General features: G+C 37.1%; 1 protein-coding gene across 6 annotated transcripts in view; it reads right to left on the bottom strand.

Annotated features, from left to right (window-relative positions):
• ANKRD17 (ankyrin repeat domain 17) overlaps window positions 1-19,643 on the bottom strand; it is a 177,967-nt gene that overhangs the window by 18,993 nt on the left and 139,331 nt on the right. For all 6 annotated transcript variants that reach the window (XM_070395149.1, XM_070395186.1, XM_070395159.1 and 3 more), the window contains 5 exons: window positions 13,493-13,664; window positions 11,923-12,373; window positions 7,340-7,495; window positions 5,495-5,644; window positions 2,438-4,062 (listed from right to left, as the gene is read on the bottom strand). In XM_070395149.1, the coding sequence (XP_070251250.1) occupies window positions 2,438-4,062; window positions 5,495-5,644; window positions 7,340-7,495; window positions 11,923-12,373; window positions 13,493-13,664 (2,554 nt within the window). The remainder of the gene's footprint in view (window positions 1-2,437; window positions 4,063-5,494; window positions 5,645-7,339; window positions 7,496-11,922; window positions 12,374-13,492; window positions 13,665-19,643) is intronic.

Raw genomic sequence — 19,643 nt, 5'->3', positions numbered from 1 at the left:
TTATAAAAAAATTACAAATGTAATAAAAGAGGTAGCGTCCTAGCCGGTTTGGCTCAGTGGATAGAGCATCGGCCTACGAACTGAAGGGTCCCAGGTTCAATTCCAGCCAAGGGCACATGCCCGGGTTGTGGGCTCGATTCCCTATAGCGGGCATGCAGTAGGCAGCCAATCAATGATTCTCTCTCATCAGTGATGTTTCTATCTCTCTCTCCCTCTCCCTTCCTCTCTGAAATCAATAAAGAAATATATTTAAAAATAAAAAAGAACGTAATTCATGAAAAACAAAACAGGAAGCCAGACATACTTGGCCCATGGACCATAGTTATCCATCACTAGCATGGATTCTCTTAAATTGCTTGAAATTTTCCTATTAAAACATATAGCTCTAAACCCAATTTGGTATTCTGGATTAAACATTACAACAGAGAAAGAATATCATTGAAAAAAAAAACTGATAAAATTTGAACAAAGCTTGCAGTTTAATTATATTGTATATTATTTTCTTAGTTTTAATAAATGTACCATGATTAGTTACATAGATATTTAACATTAGGGAAAGCTGCAGTAGTTACAGAACTCTTCTATAAATATAAAATTATCTCTAAGTAAATAGATAAGAAAATAAAGTAATCATTCACAAATATACTCTATAAATATCAGCACTTTCTAACAGAACTTTCTATGATAATGTTATACGTTCGATATGTTAGCCACTAGAGATATGTGTTTATAAAACATTTGAAATACTAGTATGGCCAACTTACAGCCACTAAGGAAAACAATAGGGAGGATCCTCAAAAAAACTGAAAACAGAACTACCATACAGATCTAGCAATTCCATTCCTGGAAATATATCCAAAGGAAACAAACAAACAAAAAAACTAACTAAAAAAGATATCTACAATCCCATATTCATAGCAGCATTATTCATAACAGCTAAGATCTGGGAAAAACCTAAGTGTCCATTTGGCAGATAAATGAATAAACAAGTTGTGACATAGTATACTAGAGGCCCGGTGCACAACACTTGTGCACTGGGGAGTGGGGGTGGGGGAGTGTCCCTTAGCCTGGCCCTGCACCCTCTCGCAGTCTGGGACCCCTTGGGGGATGTCAGCCTGAGGGGTCCTTAGCGCTGCCTTGGAGGTGGGAGACGCTTCTGCCACCGCCTCTGCGCTCGCCAGCCGTGAGCCCAGAATCTGACTGAGCAGTGCTCCCCCTGTGGGAGCGCACTGACCACCCGGGGGCAGCTTCTGCATTGAGCGTCTGCCCCCGGGTGGTCAGTGCACGTCACAGTGAGTGGTCATTCAGCCACTTGGTCAATTTGCATATTAGTCTTTTATTATATAGGACATATATAGTATATACACACACACATATATGAATCTTATTCAGCCATAAAAAAGAAAATCCTGCCATTTTTTACTACATGGGTGGACGGTGAGGGAATTACACTAAGTGAAATAAGCCAGACAGAGATAGACCAATACTGTGAATTCACTTGTATGTGGAATTTAAAAATAAACAAACTCTAGAAAAAGAGATCAAATTTGGGAGAGTAGGATAATGGTGGAAGGTGGTTAAAGGTATGAACTTGTAGTATAAGATAAATAAGTACTAGGAATGTAATGTACACCATGATGACTACACTTAACATTGGTGTATATATATATATATATATGTGTGTGTGTGTGTGTGTGTGTGTGTGTGTGTGTATGTGTGTGTGTGCATATATATATATATATATATATATATATATATATATGAAAGTTATTGAGAGACAGTAAATCCTAAGGACTCTCAACACAAAAAAAATTTTTGCTTTTTATTATGCCCTTATGAAATGATGTATGCTAACAGCAGTAATCAACTCACAATATATGTAAGTCAAACCATTATGCTGTACAGCTTAAACTTATACAGTAATGTATGTCAATTATACTTGTATGAAACTGGAAAAACAAATTAAAATAAAAAGATATATGACCAGCTTGACTATCATCTTCAATTTTATTTAACTTTAAATAGCACATGTGGTTAGTAGCAACCCTATTGAACTAGGTACCTGTATATTTTTCTCATTATTTTAAAAAAAGATAATCAAATGAAATCAAATATTAAAATTCTTCTGTTAATTACATTTTATTTGAAATAAAATACAATTTCAAATAAAATATAATTAACAAAATGGTATTACCTTAATAAATTAAAACATAAGAGACTTTTTTACATTGAGAGAAAAATATACCTAATAAGTTTATTTGTGGGAAATTCAAAATAAAATCCACTGTACTTCTAAAAAGATTAAAACACTTGAGTTTAAAAAATACAGCAATTTCTGTCTATCTGGCCTAGAGTAAAAATATTAGAAAATGGCTATGAGTTTTCACATCACTTGTGTAAATGAGCAGCTGCGGAATATCAGAAAATACAAACTTACCTGAGGGACTTGGAGCAGGTCTCTGTAATGGTGGTCTAAAACCTGGAGCTTTGGAAGTATCAGACTGATGTAAAGGATCTGAATTTGGCAAATATGAGGATTTTCCTGATAGCATAGATTCTGGTGTTGACTGAGATGAAACAACTGATCCTCCCCAGAAGGCGTGAGAAGTAGGACTGTTTTCAAACAATGTGCTAAAGGGCCCAAATGGTAAGGGTGCACTGAAATTGGGAGCAATAGGCTTATTTGCTGGATGTACTGAATTTTGACAAGCACTTTGTGTACTTAAGGTCGAAGGTAGCTGAACAGAAGAGGGAACACTGTGAGGTCTTTTAATGTGATTGACACTGAGGACTGCAACAGATGAATTCTGAACTGGAGCTGGATTCTTATGAGGGGCAGTTGTGCCATGAGAGGGTGGTCTAATAGCAGGGGTTTCCATTTTAGGAGCAGGCTGGGAGCATCCCATTTGCGTCTGGGGCATGGGGTAAGTCACTGGGGCAGTAGAAGGCACTGCCAACGGAGCAGAACTTGTTGCTAAAGGAGGAACAGTCATTCTAACCTCCGGAGGAGGAACCTGAGACTGCTGAAGAGGTGGTCTTGGCTCCTGAGAAACAGATCCTGGAGGTTGTTGCTGAACAGAATGAACTGATGAACTCCCAGAACTGCTGCTGTTTGAAGGTCTATTATTTACTGTTTCTACTACTGGAGGACTACCTGCTTCCTGTTCAGAGGAAGATGCCCCTTTATTTGGAGATGCTGTTCCACAATCCAAAGGGCTATTTCTAGAAACCCCTCCTGGCTGAGCTGGTGGTGATGGGGAAGATGGGGATGATACTGGGTAGTGTTCTTTGGCAGTAGGCATGGGATATGTGGCATTTGTGGGTGCAGTGCTGTTGTTGCTTGCTGTGGTTGTTACCGTTGTGGTGGTGGCATTGGATGTCTTCACAACTGTGACAAAAAGCTGCCTTCTGACAGAAGGTGAACTTGGACTGCCATTTGTAGATGTACCAGGCACCGTTGAAGCTGATGAACTGGTTGTAGTTGTTGGACTTGAAGTTAAAGAACCTGCTGAATTCACCTGAGAACCACTGCTATTCTGATTGCTATGGCGAGGCACCATGTGAGGCTTAGGTGAGTTAGTAGCTCTGGCAGGGCTCAAAGGCCTGACAGGAAAAGGACCCCAAGTGGATTGAGCTGGTGGAAAAGTACCTCCAAAGTGGGTCATGGGCAACCTTGGTGGACGGATCTGCTGGAAAGTCTGAGCAGCAAGCAAAGCATGTGCAAACTGTGGAGGAGGATATGCTAATGGAAGAGAAACTGGAAAACCAGGCCTCACATTATTCACTGGGTTCTTAATGGTTTTGTGAGTAGATGCAGAAGAAATTGCAGGCACAGTGAGTGCTGTGGCAGTTTGAGATGTTGATGACAGAGCTACAGTTGTCATTTTAATTCCCATTAAGGAACTGTTAGCAGCAGTGGTGGTAGGTGCTGAGGACCCTATTTTGGAATTTACTGAGCTTTTCAAACGATTCTTTGGAATAAGTTCATCAATTTCTTTGTCTGGATCCTTGATCAGAGCATTGATCAACTGAGTTGCTTGTCTTGTTGATTCAGTGCCACCCCTGTAGGTTGACAAAAAAATTAGGTCTATTTTTAAATACGTAAAGCCTAAATTCATTAGCATGTGTGTGTATATACGTACATAGAGAGAACAATAGCCAACTCTTAAGGTATTCTGCAAATAAAGCCATACAATGTCCTGACAAGCCACTATATTTTTCAAAGGAATAGTGACTTATTTTCTAGAAATTCCATTTACTATTGTTTCCTTAGATTAAAAAATAACTTTCCTACGATAAAATACATTAGTTAGAAAAACTACTGCACTTAAATATTTAATCTATAATGTTTCTGTAAGTTAAAAAGTTGATCAATACTAAAAGCAAAGTAAACAAGGAAAATAATAGAACTGAGCAAGAAAACAGTATTTTATTTTAAATCCTGGAACTTAAGATAACTCCATCTATGACATACTTATTAGTGGTTTCTCTAGTAGAACAATTATTATAATTCTCTGGAATGATGTCTCAAAATGAAAGGAATCCTGATAATACAAACAATATTAACAAGGTCAAACCCTAAGTGTTGTTTCTTCAGGAAAATTTTTGATAGCAAAAACCCTAACGGGGCCCAGCTGGCATGGCTAAGTGGTTGAGTGTCAACCTATGACCCAGGAGATCACAGTTCAATTCCCAGTCAGGGCCCATGCCCAGGTTGCAGGCTCAATCCCCAGTGTGGGCCGTGCAAAAGGCAGTCGATCAATGGTTCTCTCTCATCACTGATGTTTCTATCTCTCTCTCCCTCTCCCTTCTTTTCAGAAATAAATAAAAATATATTTTAAAAAAAACCTAAAGGGGAAATTACTTATAAATTGTATCTGCTTTCCTCTGCTCTAGATAAGGCAGACTGTGACCACCGACCTAGTCCAGGAGAGAGAAAACAAGATAGGAGAGGAGAATAAACACAAGGTAAGCTATAAAACTATCAGTTCAGTTCTCCTATTACTGTGAAGGGGCACCAAACTTATGGTTCCTCAGAATTTCATCTTTATTTTAAGGGTATTCAGGTACACACATATTCAATTCAAGACAAATATCCACTTCAAGTTTAAATCTATTATGAGCTCATACTCTAAGGACACAATCTCAGAATACCAAAGTTCAAATGCTAACTTAAAAGAAAGATGAAAACCTGCTTAAAATGTGTTGTTAAGAAATCCTTTTTAAAAGTCTCAGAATAAATTTTAAGAATGTCATATGAACAGTTATGTAAGGAAAAGATAATCTAAACTTTTGTTGCACACAAGAAATATGCATTCAAAGCCCTTTGAAATACTTCATGTGAAAAAATTATAAAGGTTATCTTCTAAAATTCCAATTTTTAAAAAGTATGCTATTAAATGCAAAGTTCCATTGAAAACTCAAATGCTTGTATTTCATTAATCTATAGTGCAATATAACACAAAGAAAGAAAACATAAGAGATAAAATTTTGCCTTATAGTTATTATCCGGTCTCCTGTCTTGTCTTTCTGCTTATCAATATCTATGTGTGCACCCGTGAACTCCCGAATAGCATTAATATTACAGCCTCCTCTTCCAATCACTCTGGATATCACAGTCGATGGAACAGATACTTTCTTCGACCTGTTTAAAAGTTGCAAAGATAAATTAAAATAAATCATTAGTTTCAGTGGTTGTCATTAAAATAAGAGAGAGTACTACTAAAATATGTTTTTTAAAATACAGAATAGATTTTTGTTGAATAAGCGTTTTCTATCTATTCTCACTCTAGGTGATAAAAGGCAACTAGGAATTACAGGAAAAAGGAGGGGAGGGGAGGGGTGGGGACTGAAGGGAAAGGGAAAGGAGGGGAGGGGGGAAAGAGATAAAATATAATGACGAAAGATTGTTTTGTTGATTTTCATTCTTCATAAATATGTGTAAAGTACATACTATGTAGACATGCACTGTGCTAATGCAAATAAAATAGCAAATAAGAGAGACATGGGTTTCTGCCCATATGTATGTATACTGACTATGTAGACACCAAGTGAGAGCTATAATACCATGCCTAGAGTGGTTTAATAAGATAAACTAAATAAACAGTGGTTAGAGCATCTAATCCAGCCCAAGGAGGTAAGAATGGTTTCTTGTGGGCACATTTGGGTGATTGGTTCACATTCTTCTTTTTATTCTCTAATATGTAACTGAAAGGATGACATTAAAAATTTGTTTCCCTGCATTCTTCTGGAGGCATTAAAATTATCCAGACATAGAGACTCACTAAAAGAATGTTCAGTAGTATGAGAAACAGAACCCACTGAGATTTCAAAAAAAGCAAAACAGCCCGGCTGACATGGCTCAGTGATTGAGTGTTGACCTATGAACCAGGAAGTCATGGTTCAATTCCTGGTTAAGGCACATGCCCGGGTTGCAGGTTTGATCCCCATGTAGGGCGCGTGCAGGAGGCAGCCAAACCATGGCTTATTGATGTTTGATCTCCTTTTCTCTTCCTCTCTCTAAAATCAATGAAAACATATTTAAAAGTTATATTTTAAAAAGGTAAGATGTTACCCCTGCCCTTTTATATACATATCTAAATTTCTTGACAGTTCCTTCTTCCCTAAAGAGAATAATGAATCAGTGATTATTATTTTGAAATGCTAGGAATGTCTTTGTAATTACAATATAAAATTGCACATGGAAAAACTGAATTACCTTATTTTTTTACAGAGAGTACTTGGATGTTGTGATTTCAATGACTACAATAGTGTATGTGAATAAGTTAATGTGTATGTGTGAGAAAAAGACAGAGATAAAGAAAGCTGTTGCTTCAAATAATCAAAAGTCTAATTTTTTGATGGAATTTCTAGGGAGTTCTTTAACACAGGTCATCAAAGATTTAAAATCCTTTCTGGGTGTGTAGTAAAGTTTAAAACCAATATTTACTCATTCTTCAAATACTTACAAGCATGCATTAGACATTACCTGGGCTCTGAGATTACAAATCTGAACAAAACACCATCTATCTTTCACCTTAAAAAAGTTACATGAGTTCTCTATCAAATACCACTACCTATAAGGATTAAGGAGATAACAGTCATCTTTTTATGTAAAAAGCTCCTAATTTTTAAGAATATTAACATATGCTGTTGTGTGTTTTTATCATCTAAAATATGATGTAGATCGTCTCTGTTAGCAAGATTTGGCCTTGGGCCACCAGTCTGCAACCTCTGGAACACATGGAGGAATTTAACTGTAAGGTACTAATCCATATTTCAATTTGAAATAGAGCATATTTAAAAACTGAGAAAAACAATCAAGGAAACAAGTACTCACCTTCTTACAACTTCTTTCCATCCTTCTTCCCTCTTTTGTCCTCGCTTAGGACTTGCTACAGTTAACTTCCCATTTGGAGAAGAAAGGGGAGATGGACCCGATTTTGTGCAAGTGGACAGAGAATTACTGGTCACTTCAGTGACAGTCTCTGACAATCTTTAACAGAGAAAGGATAAGTACATTAAATATAGAGCAGATGTAGAATTTTTAAATGATAAAGGCAATCATTTACATCATTTGATTATTTTATTTAAAATATATTTTTATTGATTTCAGAGAGGAAGGGAGAGGAAAAGAGAGATAGAAACATCAATGATGAGAGAGAATCATTGATCAGTTTCCTCCTGCATGCCTCCTACTGGGCATCAAGCCAACAACCCAAGCATGTGCCCTGACTGGGAATCGAACCATGACTTCCAGGTTCATAGGTTGATGCTCAACCACTGAACCATACCCGTTGGGCAACTGTTTTATTTATTTTTAGAATGAACATGATACCCAAATAAGAAATTTACTTTTCATTTTTCAATACTTAGCATAATATGAAAATATTTTAAAAGATAGTTTCTAGAAAATAACTATATGCCAACAAATTGGACAATCTGGAAGAAATAGATAAAATTCCTAGAAATATACAATCTTCTAAAACTGGATCAGGAAGAGTCAGAGCATCTGAATAGACAGATTACAACTAATGACATTGAAGCAGTAATTTAAAAAAAGTAAGCCCTAACCAGTTTGGCTCAGTGGATAGAGCATCGGCCTGCGGACCAAAGGGTCCCAGATTTGATTCCAATCAAAGGCATGTACCTTGGTTGCGGGCACATCCCCAGTAGGGGGTGTGCAGGAGGCAGCTGATCGATGTTTCTAACTCTATACCTCTCCCTTCTTCTCTGTAAAAAATAAATAAAATATATTATTTAAAAAATAAATAAATAAAATAAAAATAAAACACCTCCCAATAAACAAAACTCCTGGACCAGATGGCTTCACAGATGAATTTTACCAAACATTCAAAGAACTAACACCTATCCTTCTCAAACTATTAAAAAAATTCAAGAGGACGGAAGAGTCCCAAGCTCATTTTATGAGGCCAGCATTATCTTATAATTCCAAAACCAGATAAAGCCATTACAAAAAAAGAAAATTATAGGCCAATATCCCTGATAAACTGAGATGATAAAATCCTCAACACAATATTAGCAACCTTGATCCAGCAACATATTAAAAAGACCATAAACCATAACCAAGTGGGATTTGTTCTGGAGATGCAAGGTTGATAAAATATCGGTAAATCAGTAAATGGGATACACCCCTTAAACAAAATGAAAGATAAAACCACATGATCATATCAACAGACACAGAAAAAGCATTTGATAAAATCCAGCAACCATTTATGATAAAATCTCTCAGCAAAGTGGGAATAGAGGGAACATAGCACAATAAAGGCCATATATGACAAACCCACAGCCAACATCATACTCAATGGACAAAAACTAGAAGTGTTTCCCTGTAAGACAGGGATGCCTGCTTTCACCATTCTTATTCAACATAGTACTAGAAATCCTATCCACAACAATCAGACAAGAAGAAGAAATAAAAGGAATCCAAATTGGAAAAAATTAAAATTGGCATTATTTGCAGATGACATGATACTGTGTATATAGAACCTAAAGATTCCACCAAGATACAAAATAAATATACAGAAATCAGTGGCACATGTTTATACATCAATAATGAACTATCAGAAAGGGAAACTAAGAAAACATTCCCATTCACAATTGCTTCAAAAAGACTAAAATACCTAGAAATAAATTTAACCAAGGATATAAAAGACTTGTAAAGAAAACTATAAGACACTCAAGAAAGAAACTGAAGAAGATACAAACAAGTAGAAGCATATATCATGTTCATGGATTAAAAGAATTAACATCACTAAAATGTCCATACTATCCAAAATCATCTATAGATTCAACTCAATTCCTATCAAAATACCAATGGCATATTTCACAGTACTAGAACAAATATTCCAAAAATTTATATGGAACCACAAAAGACTCCAAACAGCAACAGCAACCTTGAGAAAGAACAACAAAGTTGGAGGAATCATGCTACTTAATATCAAACTATAGTACAAGGACATAGTAATCAAAATAGCATGGTACTGGCATACAAACAGACACATATATTAATGGAACAGAATATAGAGTCCAGAATAAACCCACATCTTTACAATCAATGAATGCTTTTTGTTTTGTTAATCTCACCTGAAGATATTTTTACATTGAATTTTAGAGAGTGGAAGGGAGGGGCAGGGATGGAGTCGAGTTTGGTTGATTCCCGCATGTACCCATACCAGAGCAGGAATGGAACCTGCAACCCAGGTATGTGCCCTTGACCAGGAATCGAACCAGAGACCCCTTGGTGCGCGGGCCGATATTCTAACCACTGAGACACACCAGCCAGGGCTATGGTCAATATTTAAGAAAGGAGGCAAAAATATACAGTGGGGTAAAGATAATCTATTCAATAAATGGTACTGGAAATATTGGACAGATACATGAAAAAAATGAAACTAGACCACCTTCTTACACCATACACAAGAATAAACTCAAAATGGTTTTAAGATAAATGTTAGACTTGAAACCATAAAAATCCTGGAAGAAAACACAGGCAGTAAAATCTTGGACATTTCTCATAACAACATTTTTTCTTACATATCTCCTAGGGCAGTGGTCGGCAAACTCATTAGTCAACAGAGCCAAATATCAACAGTATAACGACTGAAATTTCTTTTGAGAGCCAAATTTCTTAAACTTAAACTATATAGGTAGGTACACTGTTACTAACTTAATTAGGGTACTCCTTAGGAAGAGCCACACTCAAGGGGCCAAAGAGCCACAGTTTGCCGACCACGGTCCTAGGGTAAGGAAAAACAAAAGAAAAAATTTAAACAAAGGGGACTACAACATATTAAAAAGTTTTTACATAGCAAGGAAACCCTCAACAAACTGAAAAGACAACCCACTGAATGGGAGAACATATTTGCCGATATAGCTGATAATGGGTTAATAGCCCAAAATTTATAAAGAATTTATACAGCTGGCCACATAAAAAACAATCCAATTAAATAATGGGCAAAAGATTTGAATAGACACTTCTCCAAAGGGATATACAGAAGGCAAATAGACCCATGAAAAGATGCTCAAGGTCATTAATCATCAGAGAAATGCAAATTAAAACCATAAGGAGATAGCACCTTACCCCTGTCAGAATGGCTGTCATCAATAAACCAACAAGCAAGTGTTGGCCAGAATGTGAAAAAAAGGGAACCCTCATGTACTGTTAGTGGGAATGCAGATTGGTGCAGCCACTGTGAAAAGCTGTATGGAGTTATGTCAAAAAACTTAAAAAAACAAACTGCCTTAATACCCAGTGATTCCACATCTGGGAATTTATACAAAGAAACCTGAAACATTAATTCAAAAAAATATATGCACACCTATGTTCATTGCAGCATTATTTACAATAGCCAAGATTTGGAAGCAGCCCAAGTGTTCATCAGTAAATGAGTGGATAAAAAAAAAAACTATGGTATATTTACACAATGGACTACTACTTGGCCATAAAAAGCTAACCTTACACTTGGCAACAGCAAAGATGAACCTGGAAAGCATTATCAGTGGCTGGCAAACCGCGGCTCGCGAGCCACATGCGGCTCTTTGGCCCCTTGAGTGTGGCTCTTGCACAAAATACCACGTGCGGGCGCGCACGTTCAGTGCGACTGAAACTTCGTGGTCCATGTGCAGAAGTCGGTATTTTGTGGAAGAGCCACACTCAAGGGGCCAAAGAGCCACATGTGGCTCGCAAGCCACAGTTTGCCGACCACTGTGTGAAATAAGCCAGTCAGAGACAGACAAGTAGAATGTAATTTCACTCACATGTGGAATCTAATGAAAAAAATGAATTTATAGGCAAAACAGAGAGAGACTCATAGAGCGCAGGCTGACAGATGTTGGTGGGGTAGGGACTGAGCAAAAAAAAAAACGAAAAAATAGCTCTGGTCAGTGTGGTAAGTGGTTAGAGCATCTGCCTGAGCACCTAAGGGTTGTTGGTTCGATTCCCGGTCAAGGGTATATACTTCCGTTTAGAGTTTGCCCTTTTCCCCCAGTTGGGGCATGTGCATGCTGGAGGTGGTTTTTCTCTCTCTCCACCCCCAACCTTTCACTCTAAAAATCAATGGAAAAATATCCTCCAGTGAGGATTAACAACAACAACAACAAAAGATGCTATCTAGAGTTAAAATTTAGAGGAGTTTAATCACAATAATAATCACTGAGTACCCACAATCAATACTTTTTATGGGCTAAGTTTAACAAAATGAATAAATTACACTGTAAAAATAATTTTATCTCTCATTAATATAAAATCTAAAAAGTAGCTTATTTTTCAAATCAAATGAAATTGTTTTGTCAAAACAAAGGCAAATTCTTGTTCTGCTGTTCTTTACTGGATTTATAAAAAAATTTAGCAACAACCATTTCATGATACTATAAATTATAAAAATAAAAATTGGAACTAACTTTATTGAAGTCTTGCCAGAAACAGATTTTCTCTCCTCCTTTGGAAATGTAACCAGAACTGATGGCTGTTTCTTGTTGGTCACAGTGGTAGTAACCACAGCAGGTGAATGATTGTCACTCTTTCGGCTGCTATTGCTGTTACTACTTTCATCACTGCAGCTGGAAATCCTCATGTTATCACTGTCCCCACTCTCGCTGGTACTGCTACTTTTTGACTCTCCTCCGTTCACCTTCTCTGGCTGACTGTATGAGATTGGTAGTGGATCATCAAATATAATTTGAACGTTTTCTGGAGTCATTTTATTTTTCCTGTTTTTCCTCTTTGAACTGGTTGTAGTTATGGTATTATTTCTTTTACCATGGGAACCTGCCAAAGTTGTCCAGGTTGCAGATATACCTATAGTAGTGGTGGTTGTGGCACTTGGAGGCTCTGTCAAGACTTCAGGCTCATCTGTAAAAGTGCCAATAATGAATTAGCAAATTCTAAGAATTCTTAGAATATATTTATCTTTAAGCACTTCAAGAAAGAAAACCAGGAGTTATTTGCTTCTATTAGACATAAAGTCATCAGGCATTCCAGCATTCATCATAAGGAGATAAATATGACTGATCTATTCTATGTCTCTAAGTCCTAAACAATGCATAATAGGCAAGTGTAAGAATTATTTGGGAGACAATTTTATAAATGTGACTATATACTGTATATTGAATGTTTTATATAATTAAATTTCTTAGATGTTATAATGTTATTGTGGTTATGTAAAATATGTCGTTTTTCTGGGAAATACATAATCAAGTCTTTAGGGGTGATTTCGCATGATACATACATCTTACATGCAAACTGTTAAAAAAAAAAGAGGAAAAAAGATAAACAAATGTACCAAAACGTTATAACAATCTAGGTGATATTCAGGTGTTCAACATACTAATCCTTAAACATTTCTTTAGTTCAAATTTTTTTCAAATTAAAAGGCTGGAGGAGGTAGAATACACACACACACACACACACACACACACACACACACACTGCATACATATTTGGTAATTTAGCAGTGATGGTTCTTCTTCAGAATATCATCTCAAATAATCTTTAACTAGAACCTCGTTAAAAATAATTTCCTCATTTGAGAAAAGTCTGAATATGGTCTGGATTATAGATAATATTACCAAATTACTGTTAATTTTTTTTAGGTAGTACGATTATGTAAGCAGATGTCAGGTGTATGTTGAAGTTTTATAGGTACAATGTCAGAATGTCTGCAATTTACTTTCAGATAGCTTAGAAAAAATATGCATGCATATTTAGAGGAAAAGAAACTGAAGTAAATGGGTAAAATGCTTACTTTTATTAAAACCTAGGTAAAGTGTATTCAGGTGTTTTATCATTTTAATTTATCTTCATAATAAAAAAAGCTAGAGAGAAGTCTATAAATAAAAATAGCACATAAATATTTTAAGGGCTTATTACTTTAGAAATCTAATTTTACCTAAGTTACTGATATTTTAAAAATATAATTTTCAATACAATGTATTATATGAAACAAATAAGATGGTTTGTAGAGAAAAATACCTTCAACTTTATGCTTTTCTTTTTCTTGAGCAGCTTGGAGTTCAAAGTTCTCTTTATTTTTCGCTTCAATTTCTTCTAGTTTTCTTCTTTGTTCTTCCTTTTTCTTTCTTCTCTTCTCCTTTCGCTTTTCTCTTTTGGCAGCCAAAGCCAGCCTCCGGCTTTCTTCTCTTAACTGTTAAAGGATCAATAAAACAGAACAACACTGGAATTTACCATGGAAAAAAATTGGTCTATGTTATCATGAAAACTGGGATATCATAAAATTCAAAGTCATATAGCTTAATTCATTATTTGATCGAGATCATATTCTAATCGCTGTAAAGAGAAAATATTTTTAAAGACTCAAGATCAAATTAATGATAAAAATCTAATTTTAAAATAGGTGCCCTGGACTGTGTTCTCAGTGGTTAGAGCCTGCACACCAACTGGCTCAATTACCAGCCAAGGGCACGTAGACCTCAGTTGCAGGTTTGCTCCATGGCCCAGGTTATGCACGTGTGGGAGGCGGCCAATCGATGTCTCTTTCTGATCTATGTTTTTCTCTCTCTCTCTCTCACTCTCTCCCCCTCCTCCCTCCCTTCCGTACTTTCTAAAAATCAATGGAAAAATATCCTCAAGTGAGGATTTAAAAAAAGAATAAAAATAGCAAGATACCATGTGTCATCTGCTAATTTGGCAAAAATAAAAAAGATATTGTTACCGGGGAATTGACAAGACCTGGGTTCTTATCTTCTTGAAGGAAAGATTTCAATCACGAGTCAAAGTGTAGAAAAGCAAGCAAGAATTTATCTTCAGCAAAACACACTTAGGACAGTGAAATAAGGAAGGGCATAGAAGAAGCAACAGAAGAACCTAGGCTGGGTTGTTTTGGCTTACAGGGAAGTCAGAGAAAAGAGACCCTTGGAGACAGGTTCATGGGGTTAGCCTGGGAAGAGCTGCCACTGCCAATTGCTTCCCTGGTTCAAAGTCTCCTGAGGTTCCTTGGAAATTAGGAGATAGGAGCCTGTGGGGGGGAAAGAGGGGCACAGGAATGGCATGGGCATACTCACTGGAGGGAAAGCTTATTGGGGTCTTCCTTTTCATTGGTTTTAAAAGCTGGCTTTTAGGGGAGGTCTTAAGGGAGGATATTCATCAACTTTATGCTGATGAACCAAAAAGTAAGATTTATTTTCTTAATTTGTCTGTCCTTGGGTGTGGTTGGCAAATGACACTAATTTCTTTTCTGTCTCCTGAGTTCGGTGATTTAAGCTATTTACCCTCTGGGTTGGGAAGAAGTGAAAACCTTTTACTGGTAAGTATCCTTGGTTTAGGGAAGATAGGATTTTACTTTCCCTATTCTGCTTGTCCTGGAATTTTCTTAGCTTCTTACTATCCTACAATATACTCAAAGAGAAAATATTTTCAAAGGATCAAAATGAAATTAATGATAAAAATCTAATTTTAAAATGGGTGAATGATAAAGAAATATGTAGCTTCCTAATCACTAAACATATACCCATAGCATGTGTTGTTCATTAATTTGGCAAAAATAAAGAAGATATCATATATCAGCATGAGCTTTGGAAAATAAGTTGTTTCCTATACTGCTATGGGTATATATATTTACATTTTAGAAAAGGTAATTTGGAAACCTCCTATGAAAATTACAAACTGCTTATCCTAAGAATTTATTCTTCATAAAATGACTGTCTCTGGTGAAAAGATATAGGTTCAATAATGTCCACCATAAAATTAATTATAATGGCAGTAAAAAAAAAAAAAGGTAAATCCATCAAATGGTGGGGACAAATTAACAACACACCTTCACCGAATATTAGGCAGCCATGAAAAGTATCTAAAGATATACTTGGGAAAATGCTCACAATTTACATTTGTTAGGAGAGAAAAAAAAGGCACAGTGCAGACAAATTCTCCCCTTTATAGGGGAAGGCCACGCTCATGTGAGTCTATTTGTAGAAGTACAAAAAACAACCCCACTAAGGATAAATATCAAAGGCTTACTAGTGACTATCTCTAGAGAGTGGGACTGGAGTAGCTGGAAGATGGCGACTTTTAATTTTACTTTATATATCTGTACGTTGTTTCTATTTGTCAAAATGAGTACATATTACTTTCATAAGTAAAAAAAGTTAAGCATAAGTTTCAAAGTCCAATAATATCTCTTAATAAGCTATTTAACTATTCCATTTTTCTCCTTGGTTCATAAAGTGGGAAAAACCTTCAAACTCCTTTGTTTGTATATACTCTTATAGATATTTTCAAACTAAAAAAAGAGGTACTCCCTGCCCATAACCTAGCATTCTGTATATTTTATATTTTAAATATTAGATGTCAAAACAATGATACTCAGTTTATGGAAAATATCCCAATGTCCTAACTAATGAAACCAGAGCTCAAAGACAAGTTCATAAGCCAAATCAACATTATTTTTCATCAGAAAATGTCTAACTTCATTCTTTAAGTCTTTTGCTTTTGCTAGATACTCATCCTGCCTTTTCTTTTTCTTTTAATTTTTTAAAAACTTATTTCAGAGAGGAAGGGAGAGGGGAGAGAGAGTTAGAAACATCAATAATGAGAGAGAATCAATGACCAGCTGCCTCCTGCCCACCTCCTACACCCAGGTATGTGCCCTTAATCGGAATTGAACCTGGGACCCTTCAGTCTACAGGCCAACATTCTATCCACTGAGCCAAAGCTGCTAGGGCTCACCCTGCCTTTTCAAATTATCCCAGTTAGGAGTCCGAAAGGTTTTGCACAGCTTTGAAGTATTTACACCCTAGGGCAATGCACCATAATTACATTCTCTTTGGGGGTAGAGATAAGACTTTTATTCCTGAAAAGGAAAACAGTTCAGGAGAATCTGTAGAAAACTGATGCTTTCTCAGGCAGATAGACTTCAGCAAAGAATACAAATGGAAGTTGAAATTGTAGAAATTGTCTTAGTAGCACCCCTAGAAATTTTTGGTGGGCCTCTAGAAACTCCAGTCTGAAGAAGGGGAGAGGAACTTTAGACTTTTCAAAAGGACTAAGAAGAAAACAGTAATTGTTTGGTGACTTTCACTCCCTAGGTCACTGTCTGGGAGGAGGAGTTATATATGATTGGTGGTTTTAAAAGAAGGAACTGAGCATGTGCTGACTCAGCTCATTGCTTTAATGGGGCTACCCGTTGGTCCTCAGGAAAAATGCTTTCTCCGCCTGAACTCCAGTGAGGGAAGCCGTTGTTGTCCTGTTTTGCTCTGATTTTGATAGAAAGAATGGGTAAGTGCCAGGGGAAGAGGAAAAGTGGAAGTGGGGGTGAAGGGTGTGGCAGAAAAATATTTTCAAAGCGACTGAGGCTGTAGATATAAAGCCTCTCCAATTCAGTTGGGAATAATACATATTTTAAGCTATATTATGTCTGTATGAACAGAAAAACCTTGAGAAAGGTACAGGAAATAGCTTTTGGGGGATCAAAATAACAAGTGAAGTTTAAGACTTTTGACTAGGTCAGAATGGGTAGTTTTTGTGGGCTGGATTTTTAAATTTGTCCAGTGGCAGGAGATAATTGTAATTACTATTCAAGGAAGGAAAAGAATTTTTTTTTTTTATTGGATACATCTTCCATTTACTTTTTATTTTTTAACTTATCTTTATTGTTGTTAAGTATACAGATGTCCCCTTTTCCCCCCATTGGCCCCCTCTATTCCACTCCTGCTCCCAGGAAGAACTTTTCAAAAATAGACAAGTTTAAATCAGAAAGCAAGCTTTCATCTAAGCCCAGGTGGCCAAGATGTGGGAGTGATGGGCCAGGGCAGGTCTTAGTGTTGGGGTGTGGCTATATCTCAGGTATGCTAATGCCTCTAGCTTTAAAGAGTTCAGTGAAAGCTAGCCCTCTGGCAACAGGAAGAGCCTAGATACCAAACTTCTATAGTTCAGCCTTAGGGCTAAGCCTTTCTTGTTTCTCAATTTTGAAGTTCTAAAGCTAGTATTCTGATAACCTCATAGATCTTACTAACTTTGGACTCACTAAAAAATGGGGCACATATTCAGAGGTCCTAGTGAAACTCTTTTTGGGGGAGAGACCTGAGACTATGGCTGCAAAGGCATGGCGCTCTCTAAAACTTAAGAATTAGACAAGATAGATACAGATTTAAGAGGCATCATAAATTTGTAGGTTGTAGCTGAATTTAATGAATTAAATGAGATTACTGAAAGGAAAAAATTATAACTATACAAGTGTACAATTATGTATGCCTGAGGAGGAAGGGGGAGAGTAAATGAAACTATAGAAGGCCTTAATAGGGCACAGGAAGACAATCAGAAGAAAGCAGCCTCAATGAGAAAAGTTTCATGAAGGAAGGCAAATCACAAAGTATCAAAGAACTGAAAAGAGGTAACAGGACTGGGCAGTAAAGATAGCGCTGGTGATCTCTGCCACAGTTCATTGGAATAATGGGGGAGCAGGCAAATGATCCTGGATTGAGGATTAAAAATATAAAGAGTAGAGTTGAAACAGGCTAAATAAGCCAGGATAAGTAGAATAGGGAAACTGAGAGAGCTAAACTGCAGTTTTCAGCCATCTATTAAATCGTATTTTCCCTAAGAGTAAGTGGTTTGCACTTCTCCCCAACCAGGGTAAACAATCAGGCTACTCAGGGAGACAGCAGAAACCAGTAAGTGCCACTTGCTAACTACACCCAATGACAGATGAAGATAATAAACCTCATTTTGGTATATCAGCATAAAGATGATGAATATTCTATTGAGATCCTCTCCTAAGACTTCCCCTTAACGCCTAGCCTTTTTTTAGTGTGTGTGTGTGGGGGGGAGGGGACAGAGAGAGACACATCTGGGCCAGATCTAACCTGCAACCCAGGTACCTGCCCTTGACCAACGCTCTAACTACTGAGCCACACCTGTCAGTCTAAATGCCCAGCCTTTAAAACCCCCCAAAACCAAGGTCCAGCACAGAGCATGCTCTCCCTCCGAGGAGCATGCCCGTGCCCCACAGCACCCCGGCCCGTTCTTTCCCCATAGGCACGCATCTCCTAAACTCTAAAGGACCCCACAATGCTTGCAACCAGGGCAGCAAGGGGCAGTGGCAGTTCATCCTGGGCAAATCCCCTGCTCTTGTCCCCAAGACCTCCTTTTCTCTGACTTCTTAGTGAACCAAAGCAGATCAGCCTAGGCTCATTTCCCCAGCCCTTCCTTGTTTCACTGCCCCCAGCTTTAATACTAGTCCTCTAAAATTCACCTGGACTGTGTTGTGATTTTATTTTTTGTACGAAGCCAAGAACTCACACTTTACTAGCTGGCCCTAGGCAGATCCACTCAGAGCCAGGTCCCCTTTCTGGTAACAGAGTCAATAAGATTATTCTCTTAAAATATTTGGAGAAGGAAATAAAATACTAAGTTTGAGGTAAAGTTTCATTAGGATAGTTACCTTAAGTTGTAGGCAGAGGGTAGTACTTGATGAAATAGCAGATACTCAAGATAAAGATAAAGGAGTATGGGGGAGGTGGTAAAAACTGATACAAGATCCCAAAGAAAACAAACAGAATAAAACCATTAAGATTCAAATAAGTCTGGAGGTACAGGAAAACAGTAAGATATTTAGTCTACATCCTAATTTGTTCACAAGAAACCTGCCTGGGCCTCATTTCACTTACTGGGGATTAGGAGTATGTGGGGGGAGGGTAGAGGCTTTGAAGAGTCAAGTTGTAGAATAATCTTACTGTGGAAAAGGAAAAAACACCAGCTGGGTTGTTGCCCTTTAAGTGAGGAATCAGGAACAAAGTACCATTTAAGAGTTAAGATTTTAAAAATGAGAACGTAAGGATTTAGGAAGAGGTAATCCAGACTAAAGAAATACCACCTGCACAAAAATGTAGATATATGAACGTGAATGAGATATGTGAGGAGTAGAAAACCATAGTGAATGATGGATCTGGAAAATTAAGATAGGAGAACCTGAATGTTCGAAATGTCCCATGTAGATAATGAAGAGAAGGGAGGTCTGAAGAGGGAGTGAGGCAATCCCACCTGCGTATTAGAAAACTAAGGGAACTGTGAAAGAATTACACTAGGATGAAGGATTAGAATGAAAGCAAAAAGTGACAGAGGCAAAGCTAGTTATTTAAAAGGGAGACTGTTAAGAAGCCTACTGCAATAA

Source organism: Myotis yumanensis, unplaced genomic scaffold, assembly GCF_028538775.1.
Source record: "Myotis yumanensis isolate MYYU_CA2020_CCGP unplaced genomic scaffold, mMyoYum1.0.hap1 SCAF_1, whole genome shotgun sequence".
Taxonomy (NCBI): Eukaryota; Metazoa; Chordata; class Mammalia; order Chiroptera; family Vespertilionidae; genus Myotis; species Myotis yumanensis.
The sequence above is the reverse complement of the archived record's forward strand: the minus strand, read 5'-3'. Positions and strand labels throughout refer to the sequence as shown.